This window comes from Condylura cristata, unplaced genomic scaffold (assembly GCF_000260355.1).
Source record: "Condylura cristata isolate star-nosed mole 26May11 unplaced genomic scaffold, ConCri1.0 scaffold00034, whole genome shotgun sequence".
NCBI classification, from domain to species: domain Eukaryota; kingdom Metazoa; phylum Chordata; class Mammalia; order Eulipotyphla; family Talpidae; genus Condylura; species Condylura cristata.
The window spans coordinates 5,018,110-5,029,092 of NW_004567135.1; the positions used below are offsets into that span (position 1 = coordinate 5,018,110).

Consider the following 10,983-nt stretch of genomic DNA (forward strand, 5'->3'; position numbering starts at 1 on the left):
GCAGGCTGCGGCTGCTCCGGCTGCTGCCTCTGCTGGTCTGGGAGGGGGACGGGGCGGAGCGGCCCGCTTTCAACCCCGCGCACCCTCCGACCCCGGAAGCGCTAACCGCCCCGGGGACCGGCGAGGCGACTGCGTCGTCCAAACCTCCCCACGCAATGCAGACGGCCTCCCAACAGCCTAGAGCGGCTCCGTGGGCAGCCTCGGCACCAGCGAGATAACAGCTGGAAACAGATGGCGAAATGCGGGAGAGAGCGGCCGCGTGGGGGAAGGGGAGAAACTAGTGGCCCCTAGCGGCTGGATGGGAAGCCCAGGCGAAATGCGGAGTTGGCCGTCGCCATGGATAAAGAAAGAGACCAGAGGAAAAGGGATGGGTGAGGAGAGAGTAAGAATAGATGGAAAAAACCAGAAATCTATAGTGATACAAAACAACAACAACAAGCCACCACTAATTTGCCACACTACAGGTAACTTTTACACTAACCTCTCCCTCGGAAAATTGATAATTAGATGGAGTTAGGCATTTACACTTTTTAGGACGAACTGTAGTTGTTCAGCCTTAGAGGATAAGGGAAAATGTTTTTCTTTTTAAAGAGTTTTAGCAAATAAATGTGGAAGGAAAATGTATAATAAAAAAGGTTAAGAAGATTGATCTGCAACCTAAAATGAAGTAAGTCAGGCAAATGTCATCTGTCATCAAAATTGTAAGGAAAAGGTTGTTTGATAATAGAATATTATTAATTTCACCAGTCAGATTATTTGCAAATCGCACACGGAAAAAAAAAAAAGCTTCAAATGGAGAGATCTCATAGTTACCACCTTACCCAAATGATCAAACACTGTGTTACTAACAGGAACATAACTTTGGCATGTGGTCCTAGATGAGGATGCAATTAAGAAGTAGAATCATTTATTAAGTGTTTTTACTAAAAGTGTTTCATCTTAAACCAAATCTTCTGAAGGAATTTGCAATTACAGGAAATTCACAGTGGATGAAGGAACAAGTTAAATGCATTACACTACAAGGAGAAAAATCAAGAAATCCAGACTGTAGGACATTCTATAAACTAGTCTCTTCAAAAAGGCAATGTACTTGAGAAGGAGAAATTTAAAAGGCAAAGCAATCAAATGTAATGTGTGGTCCTTGTTTGGATCACGGTTTTTAAAAAATATGAAAGCGTGTGAACAGTTGAGAAAATTCAAACATGAGCTGAATATTAACTTATTAAATAGGATTGCCATTTTCTTAAGTGTGCTAATGGAATTGTAGTTAGGAAAAATGCTAATGAAAATTTAAGAGTGACAGTTCTTTCTGTATGCAAGGAACTTTTAAATGGCTCATATAGGTATATCAGTAAAACAAATAGGGTAAAGCATTAACAGCTGTTGAGTGTATATGTTAGGTTTGTGGGTGACCATTGTATTCTTTAAACTTTAAAAATACTTTTTATGACAAAAATTGGAAAAATACATCGAATGGAACAAAACTAGCAAGATATTGATCGTTACTAAAGCTAGTTGATGGGGATATGAGAGTTCATCACATTGATTTTTCTACTCTTGTATATATCTGTAAATTTCCATATGAAAACTTTTTACAAAGCTTACTGGTAGGGAAAAAGACAAAATGAGCAAACAAATACAGATTTGTTATTGGACTGCAAGCCCTTTGGGTGTCGGTTGTGGTCTTAATGTTAGTCAGGTTTTATTGGACACCCCCCCCCCAATTCAGTGGGGTCATCTGAAGAGGAAATACCTTTGAGGTAGAAAATAAGGTTTTTGCTTTTTCCTTCCACAAATATTATTATTATTAGAAATAAGATAGAAATTTTAAAAGTCTATAATTTGGCAAGGGCAAGAGGCACACCAAATACTGAAAGAGAAGAAAAGTTAAGAAATTCCAGAAAATAGGGCCTCCCTGATGGTCTAGGGGTTGAGTCTCAGTTCTATCAACTCTACAGCCTGAGTTCGATCCCCAGCCAGGGACCTGACCCACATTGGGGGCAGCAGACCTCTCCTGTCTCGCCTGCTGCTCCCTACAGCAGTGTATTTCAGTAAATCCGCCTACTCTGCTCCACATTTTGTCTCTGGTGAATCCTCTCACATCCTGTACCTCTGGCATACACCCAGTTCTTCTATGCATGAATAATCTTAAAAATCTAAAAATAGATAAATTTTTTAAAAACTCCAGAAAAAAAGCAAACATAAGGTTTACTGTGAAGTCTGGACTGAAGTACTGATTAACCACAAATTTTGCAGTTATTTGTGCCCCTGGGACTCTACTATCCTTGAAATCATGGGAAATAAAACAAAGATCAAATTAAAGTTGCTAAAATAACATCACTCTCAGTTAACATGGTTTCTATTGGGGTTTTGGAAGAGAAAAATAGCATGCATTTAAGAGCTATACCTGATCGTTTTATGAATCAATAAATTCTTCTCTAGTCAAGAGTGTGAACTTGCCTTGGCCAGAAAGCAATCTTTGGAGATGATTCCAAAAAGTTAGTGAACTAGGTCAAAATTCACCCCATGCTTGATAGTCCCCAATTTGTATCTTGTATTAATTTTGTTGATTTGTATTTATTTTTTTATTATTTATCAAGAAACTGTTTCCCAAGAGAAAGAATTCCTTAGCCCAAATATGTGTGTCCTGTCGTTCAGGAACACAGGGCAGGGACAAACTCAAAAAAAATTCTTTTTTTTTTAAAGATTTATTTATTTATGCATACAGAGCTGGGGTGCAGGCCAGACGTGTGGGGGTAAGAGGATTTACCAGAGACAGAGTGGGGAGCACAACAGGCAGACTGGCTGAAATACTCTGCTTTGGGTAGCAGGGGGTGGATCAAGAAGAGGTCTGCCACGCTATGTGGGTCACCTCCCTGGCCAGCAACAGAACTCACGCTGCAGTGGCTGTGATAAGCTTCACAGTGCTGTGCTTTAACCCGTTGTACCACCAGAGAGGGCCCAAGAAATTCTTTACATTTCAAAATCACTTTACACCCTGAGAGAAACCAGCCTTCCTCATCTCAAAAATCCTACATGGAATCATCATTTCTGCAGAAACTTTTATATGCCTCCTTTCTCGGTGCAGCCACAGCAGACATAGAAAAATACAACCCCTAGGGATACCATCAGTGCTCCAACAATATGAGATCAGACTCTTGACCAGAAGGTCATGCATCTGAGCACTAGAATTCATGCTTTGGCAGTTATTCTGCTTAACCCTGGCATCCTTCTAGACTGAAGAGAAATGCTGCTTAATTTATATGGTAGATCTCATGGATGCCTGTCCTTCCCATTCTCAACTGGTAAGAACTATACTTAGTTTTTCAGTAAGAAGAGAGTGGGAGAATCCCAGACCCTCATGGACACAGGCTGGTGAAAACTTAAGATAAAAAAACATATGAAAACCCCGCCATTAGTGTCCCATAGTGATGCACAAACAGTACAAAAAGCCATTGCTCTCAGGAGCTGGGCAAGTAATATAACTGGAAGAAGCTGGCCTAGAGAAAAGTAAGAGGAAGCTGCAAATTCCATAAGACTAGAGCACAGGACCACCTATAAGGAATGCCCAGCACTCAGAGCCAGGATTTCTGCCTTCAGGAATATGGGCCCACTGTTGCTATGGTATCCAGCTTGAAATCTGAATCTTTACTGAAAATGGTTGCTGTTCAGTACAAAAAATAAAGTCTTCCAGGGCCCTCCCTGGTGGTGCAGTGGGTTAAAGCACAGCACTAAGAATCAAAAGCCACTTCCACATGAGTTCGATCCCTGCCTGCCCCGGAGGTGACCACATGGTGTGGCAGACCTCTCCTGACCCGCCCGCTGCTTCCTTCAGCAGTGTACTTCGTGAATCTGCCTGTCTGCCCCTGACTCTTTCTCTGGTGAATCCTCTCACTGCCCCTGCAACTCTGGCCTGTACCCCAGTTCTGTATGAATAAATAAATAAATCTTTAAAAAAAAAAATAAAGTCTTCCAGTCGGATATAGCACTGGGCTTCCAACTTTCAACCTCCAGCAAAGTTATATATGTACCAAAATGTTTATGTTCACTGCAGCAGTTAAATGTATTGTGAGACTGGAAACCATTTAAAATTCTGGTAATAAAAGATTGAATAAATGCTATTAAAACAATGTTACATACTCTCACTGATACGGAATCAACTCCATGATTAAAAGAGAAAACATAAGTCAGAATGAGGCCTTAGCATATTCCCTTCTGATAAAGGGGGGGAGGGGTAGTAAGAGCAATGTGAGCTAGAAATAAAAAGGACTTGTTATGCAGACTATCTCTGAGAGTTTACAGAAGAATATGGTAGTTGTGGTTGCATTTGGCTCTGGTGAATCTTCTCTCCACCTGCACTTCTAGCCTGTACCCTAGTTCTTGTATGCATAAATAACTAAATCATTTACAAAAAAAAAAAGGATTCAGGCCCTGGCACATAACAAATGTTCAACATTAGTGATATTATTTATCAACTGGGACATTTCTATTAGTCCCAAGGCCCAAGCCAGACCTAGCTAGCTCATTTTCCCAGTGACACTCACTCCTCCCTTGGACACCCCGCTCCCTGACTCAGATAATAGTCATATCACATGACCATTGGCTCTGTTAGATCTTGGAGGTCCTTGAAGGGCAGGGACTGTCTTATTCATTTTTGTAGCTTCAGCTCCCAGAAAGTATTTCTGATAAACAACTCAGGAACTCAGTCTAGCTTGGCTGCGATACCTGCGGCTCCCGAAGATGACGCACAGTTTGACGCTATGCCTAAAACACCTCCTTTCCCAGCTCCTCTCTGCCATCCAGTTGGTAAATCTTTCATTTTTTGACTCATACTTTTAACATTCAAAGCCCAAGAGGTAGCTGAAACATCACTCTTTCTGTGAAGTCATCTCTGACTCTTCCATTTCTCGTTCTAGGTTGATATCCCTCTGCATTTATAGTAGCTGTATGAATTCCTTCCACGAGATGCCTTTGAGGACTGTTCACTGCATGTAGTAAACCAGGGGCCCTCTCTCCTCACAGTGCACCACAATTATCCAGTTTCTTTAAAACACTGATTTAGGCCCTCTCTGGTGGTGCAACGGGTTAGGACACAGCACTGCAAGCTGGCCGCAGCTGCTTCAGTGTAAGTCAATTCTCCGCCCTGGAAGTGATTCACAGACCTCTCCTAGCTCACCCGCTGCTCCCCTCAGCAGTGTACTTCGTCAGTCTGCCTGTTGTGCTCCCCACTTTGTCTCTGGTGAAGCCTCTCAACTGCGCCTGCACCTCTGGCTTATACCCCAGCTCTGTATGCATAAATAAAAAAATCTTAAAAAAAAAAAAAAAACACTGATTTATAGGGCCCCATCCTTAGAATCTCATTTAATACACTTGGAACAAAGCCCTAAATTACTCTCTGATAGTTGATGGTCAGGGTTGAGAACATCTGTAGCAAATAACCTACATTAAAGACCTATAACCATTCATAAAAGAGAAGACAGAATTTATTCCACTTAGCCTGACTAGATTTTGAAGATTCCCTCCACTTAAGAAGCCTAATAGTGCAGGGGCTAAAGTCTCATCACTATCAAGCTATCACCAGCCACTGCAGCACCAGTTCAATCCCTGGCCAGGGAGTGACCCACATGACTCAGCTGACTTCTGTCTCCCCGCTGCTCCCCTCAGCGTGTGTTTCAGTGGATCTGCCAGTTCTGCTCCCCACTCTGTCTTTGGGAATGCTCTCGCTCTCACCCCCCACACCTCTGGCCTACACCCCAGTTCTTATATGCATAAGTAAATCTTTTTTTTTTTAAAGAAACATGGACAGTGAGTCCATTGATACTGAGTCCTTACTATAAATCAATTCACTTTAAAGGGTCTGTGGATGAACAGCAAAAGCCATTTGAATGTGCTGGGTCCAACCAAGGTAACAGCACAGGCGAACAGAGACCAGGAGAAACAACTTTATTTGGACGAAGCAGTGAGCACCTGAGATCGGGTTCCAAAACGGCAATCAAAGTTCATCAACCAAAGGACTCCACTTTCCCGCAACCTTGCCATCAGCAAGAGGCCTCTGGGAAATGGGTCTGGCACTAAATCACCAGTGAACCATCATTAGAAAAGAGAGCAGGTTAGTTATTTCAACATAATTAAATTTCCACATCTCCTCCACCACAAGTATTAAAAAAGAAAGTACAAAATCACATTTTACAGATCTTAGAATCTTCAGCATTTAATGCAAAGCTCTCACCATCTTCACAAAACAGTTCTCTTCTAAACTCATCAGTTGTAAGTTCTAACCAAGCAGTGACAAGATGGGCCCTGTTAGTCCATGGCGACTCTTGCTTGGTTTTCCCTAGCTAATTATGACCGAACAGAGCGAGGCTCAGATGGTGGTGGTGGGGAAGTCCAGGGAGAAGACAAGAGTGAATTTCCCCCAGTACAAGGTGGTATCTGAAGCTTCATGGGAGAGCAGAGCTGGAGAGACTTGAGGGAAGGGTCCAGCCCTGTATTCAGTCAGAGTCACTGCTGGAAGAGGAGGAGGAGGAGGAGGAGTGCTGCAGGGGAAGAGGGAGAGGAGACAGCATCAATCCAACGAACTCTGATCACTCCCAGGGCCACTCTCTGGCACCCTACCCCTCCATCCGAAGTCAGGTGTCTTGAACTGGGACCGTCTTAAACAGCAAAAGCTAGAATTTCCTTCAGCACCAAACCAAATCACTGCAGGAAGCATCTGGATACAGAGCATCTGGAGCAAGTTTGCAACCTTCTTTGCCTGATCGTGCCTAGGCCAGGATAAACCGTAGGCCCAAATATAGTACAGTGCTAGGAAACGGCTGCTACCTTAGAAATGCTTATTGATTAGCTGCATGACTAACTCCTAGCGGCTACCGATCTAAGGGAAGTGAGTAGAAACAGCCATGTGTGTCCACCTATCGCTACTCTACTCGTTTCTAAGCCCCTGCTGGGAGAGGGAAGGGAAGGAGGGAGAGAAAGCTGGGTGACTCTTAGCCCAAGTTCTTTACTCACGTGCTCCCACAACTGGGATTAAAAATACATTTTAGGGCCCTCCCAAGTGGCGCAACAGGTTAAAGTGCAGCACTATGAAGCTGTCCGCAGCCACTGTAGCATGAGGTCGATCTCCAGGCAGGGAGGGACCCACATAGCACAGCAGACCCCTCTTGTCTCCCTGCTGCTCCCCTCAGCAGTGTGTTTTAGTCCATCTGCCTGTTCTGCTCCCCACTCTGTCTCTGGGGAATCCTCTCACCCCCATACCTCTGGCCAGTACCCCAGTTCCAGTGTGCAAAAGTAAAAAAGCTTTAAAAATTATATACCCTCAAGTAATGTATTTTTTATTCTCTCTAGGACAATTTCTACCTAAAGAAATTCAATCTCAATCTCACCTTTGCTTTTCCTCAGACTTTTACCAAAGACCCAGATTCAGGAACGAGCCCGAAGCCAGGGGCAATAAACACGAGGCACTCAAATATAAATTAAGTCCTCAGGATTTAGGTTGGCTCAATTCTTCCAGAGAGTTACTTTCACCCTTCCTAATTAACATTTCTCTAGCATGAACAAAATTAGCCTTGGGGCTGAATTTAGGCTTGAAATTAGGGTTTTGTGTGAGGCGAAGAATCACTGACTGCTCTTGTCCTCAGTTTCCCTGTTGATTGGTAGAACAAAAAGGCCCACCCTGAACACTGGGAGAAAGAACAGGGAAGCAGGACCATATTATTAACTATGAATAATTAGACAGGCTTTGCTTTGTGAAAGGACTGACCCCGTTAATTGCCATTTGGACCATCTCAGTCTGTGTGTGTCTGACTTGCTAAAATATGCATGGGGTGGGGTGAGGTGAGCAAGAGTTTTGGGACAAAAAAGGCAGACAAGAAGGGCTTTTGATTCTGATATCTAGTCAGAATCAGTCAGGCCCTGGCAGACAAAAGGCCCAGTTAGTGTAATATTAAGGTGATAAGTTTTTTCCCAGTCAGAGTTTTTAAAAAGAGGAAGAACCAGGGCCCTCCCGGGTGGCACAGCGGCTAAAGTCTCAGCACTGTGAAGCTATCACCAGCCCCTGCAGCAAGAGTGGGATCCCAGGGAGGGAGCTGACCCTCACGGCACAGCAGCCCTCTCCGGTCTTGCCCACAGCACCTCTTCTGCTCCCCACTCTGTTTCTGGGGAATCCTCTCATCACCACCTACAACCAAACCCTGCACCTCTGGCCTACACTCCAGTTCTTGTACACATAAATAAATACTATATATATATATATATATATATATATATTTTTTTTTTTTTGGTAAAGGAAGAACTGAGGAACACCATATTCTCAGACTACAGACTCACCCACCCCCACCGTACACACAGGCTCCAGGAGGCACTGACCTTGCCATGTTTGTGGTGCTTGTGCATCTTCTTATGCGCTTTCTTCATTTTCTTCCGCATTTTCTTGTCCATTACTACTCCTGGAGCCAAGGGAGTCACAGGAGGCATGCCAGGGGCAGATGGTGGGTATGGCGGAGGGTAGGGACCTACGGGCTGGCATCCTGGATACCCTGGTTGTGGCACAGGGTGATAGGGCCCACCTGGGGGGAAAGCTGGGTTCCCCTGGGGCGCTCCTGGGGGAGTGGGAAAGGGGCCTTGAGGAAGGGGAGGATTGACAGGTGGAGGTGGATAGGCGGGATTGGAACCTCCTGGGCACCCCGCGTTAGGGGGGTATGGATTCGGTCCTGGTGGAAGAAGAAAAGAATAAATTAAAATTAATCTCCCCAAGAGCCTGACAACAAAAAAAAATAACACACACCCACAAGAGTATTCACTTTCTCTCTCTCACTCAGTGGAAGCGTGAGGAGGGGGAGCGGAGGGTGGGAGAGACAACCTGACCAGGAGAGAGAAAAGGTGATGTCCCGGGAGGGCTGGTGAGCGCTGGGGGCGGGGTGAGCGCTGGGAAGGGTGACCTTGGTCAGCTGTCACCTAGGGGGTGCTCAGGTGGGGAGGCAGAAGTAGTTGGAAACAGAAACTGCTGTCGGGAGCCCTCCGAAAAGGGGGTGGGCTGAGGCAGAGATTGCCCCGAACACCTACCGGCATTGGGGTTCCACATCCTCAGGGGCTCCCTGCAGCCTGGGGAGAGAAACGAGGCAGAGAGCTGACCGCCAGGCCAGGAAGGGCTCCGGGACCCAGCGAGCCCCAGCCTCCCGCGCCCCGGGGCGCAGAGCTGCCCGGCACCCGTCTTCGCGGGTCCTCTGTTCCAACTGTTGGCACCCGAGCCACGGAGCCCCTCTCCGGAGCCTCTTGCTTCCACCACGTCGCCCCTTCCCCGTCACGGACTCCGTCGGAGCTGGACCGCCCCCCAAACCAGGAAGCTCCTTAAACAAACCTGAGGGGCTCAGAAAGACCCTCAAACGCTTCCGCGCTAGGTAGACACACCCCCTTGCCCGTGAACTAGGACAGGGCTTCCTGGCTCCCAGCTGCGAAGGGACCCCTTACTCGGGGGTGGGGAAGGGAAGAAACTGGGGGCTCCAGATGCCCGGTCACCTTTACACCCCCGCCTGGGCTCGACGCGTCCTCCTCAGGCTCAGCTCCGCTTCCTGGTCGCCCCTCCCCTGCCGCAGCACCCGCCTCTGCTGTCACCTCATTGGCGGTTGGGAAGCCTCTCCGCGTGTGATTGGCGAGTGCGCGCGCCGATCACGCGGCCCTCCGGGGAGGCGGGGCCCGACGGCCTCGGGGGCGGGGCGGGCTGCGGAGGGCGAGGCGGGCGCGGCGGTGCCGGCGCGGCTGCAATGCCCGGGGAGAGGCTGGGAGCGGCCGGCTGGGGGGCGGGGCGGGCTTCCGGGCAAAGTCCCCGAGGCGGCCGGGAGGAGCTCAGCCCTGCGCTCCGAGGTCCTGGTCGGGTGGTGCAACACCTGTGGCCTGAGCGCACCCTGATAAGCGACCGACGCGGAGAGGAGCTAACCGGCAGGCGCGGGCTGCTGGGGCTCAGTCGAACCCCAGCGTTCCAGCTTCCTCCTAATCCCAATGGGAACTACTTCCTCCACATATTCTGGATGGACATGGATAGACATTTACTTGTGGCCATACAGTTCTTTGAAGTCTTTTTTTTTTTTTTAAGATTAATTTATGAGGACTTTCCCGGTGAGGCAATAGGTTAATGCTCTCCGAAGCCACTGCAGCACGAGTTCAAACCCCCGCCAGGGAGCTGACCCACATGGCTGGCAGACCTCTCCTGACCTGCCCACTGCTCCCCTCAGCAGTGTATTTCAGTGGATCCGCCTGTTCTGCTCCCCACTCTGTCTCTAGTGAATCTTCTCACCCACCACACTGGCCTGTACCCCAGTTCTGTAAGCATAAATAAATAAATAAATCTTAAAAAAATTATGCATATAGAACTGGGGTACTGGCTAGAGGTATGGGGGCTGAGTGGATTCATCAGAGACAGAGCGGGGAACAGAACGGGCAGATTGACGAAGTACACTGCTGAGGGGAGCAGTGGGCAGCAGGCAAGGTGAGGTCTCCGGCCATGTGGGTCATCTGGGGCAGGGGATCAAATTGCTGCTACAGTGGCTGCAGACAGCTTCCTAGTGCTGCGCCTTAACCCGTTGCACCACCAGGGAAGATCCCGTTTCACAGTCCTAATAGTGATGGTAAAGGGCTCCAATTTCTCCACATCAGGACCAACAATGTTAACTTACAGACCTTCCCTGACTTATGATGGGGTTGCGTCCTGACAAGGCCATCAAAAGCAGAAAATCATAAGCAGAGAATAATACATTTAATACATGTAAACTACTGAGCATCATAGCTTAGCCTAGCCCACCTTAAACATGCTCACACACTTACGTTAGACTGCAGTTGAGTCAATTCAACTGACACAAAGCCTAGCTGCCAACAAAATACTGCACATCTCATATAATACTGCATGCTGTGGGCCCTCCCTGGTGACTCAGCCGGTTAAATCGCAGCTGACATCAGCTGCTCCAGTGCGAGTTCCATCCCTAGCCCCGGGGG

The 10,983-nt window shown here is 47.1% G+C and overlaps 1 protein-coding gene across 3 annotated transcripts; it reads right to left on the minus strand.

The window, feature by feature from the left end:
- Positions 1-5,922: 5,922 nt before the first annotated feature.
- Positions 5,923-9,587, minus strand: PRR13 (proline rich 13). Of its 3 annotated transcripts, none has more exons than XM_012732243.1 (4): positions 9,514-9,587; positions 9,061-9,099; positions 8,365-8,708; positions 5,923-6,536 (listed from the first exon to the last, which is right to left on the minus strand). In XM_012732243.1, the coding sequence occupies exons 2-4, from the start codon at positions 9,077-9,079 to the stop codon at positions 6,492-6,494; spliced, it is 408 nt and encodes a 135-aa protein (XP_012587697.1). In that variant the 5' UTR covers positions 9,080-9,099; positions 9,514-9,587; the 3' UTR covers positions 5,923-6,491. The 3 variants fall into 3 exon arrangements, with proteins under 3 accessions (XP_012587697.1, XP_012587698.1, XP_012587696.1); XM_012732244.1 differs by having other exon boundaries at positions 9,466-9,580; XM_012732242.1 differs by having other exon boundaries at positions 9,356-9,580.
- Between the last annotated feature and the right edge of the window lie 1,396 nt (positions 9,588-10,983).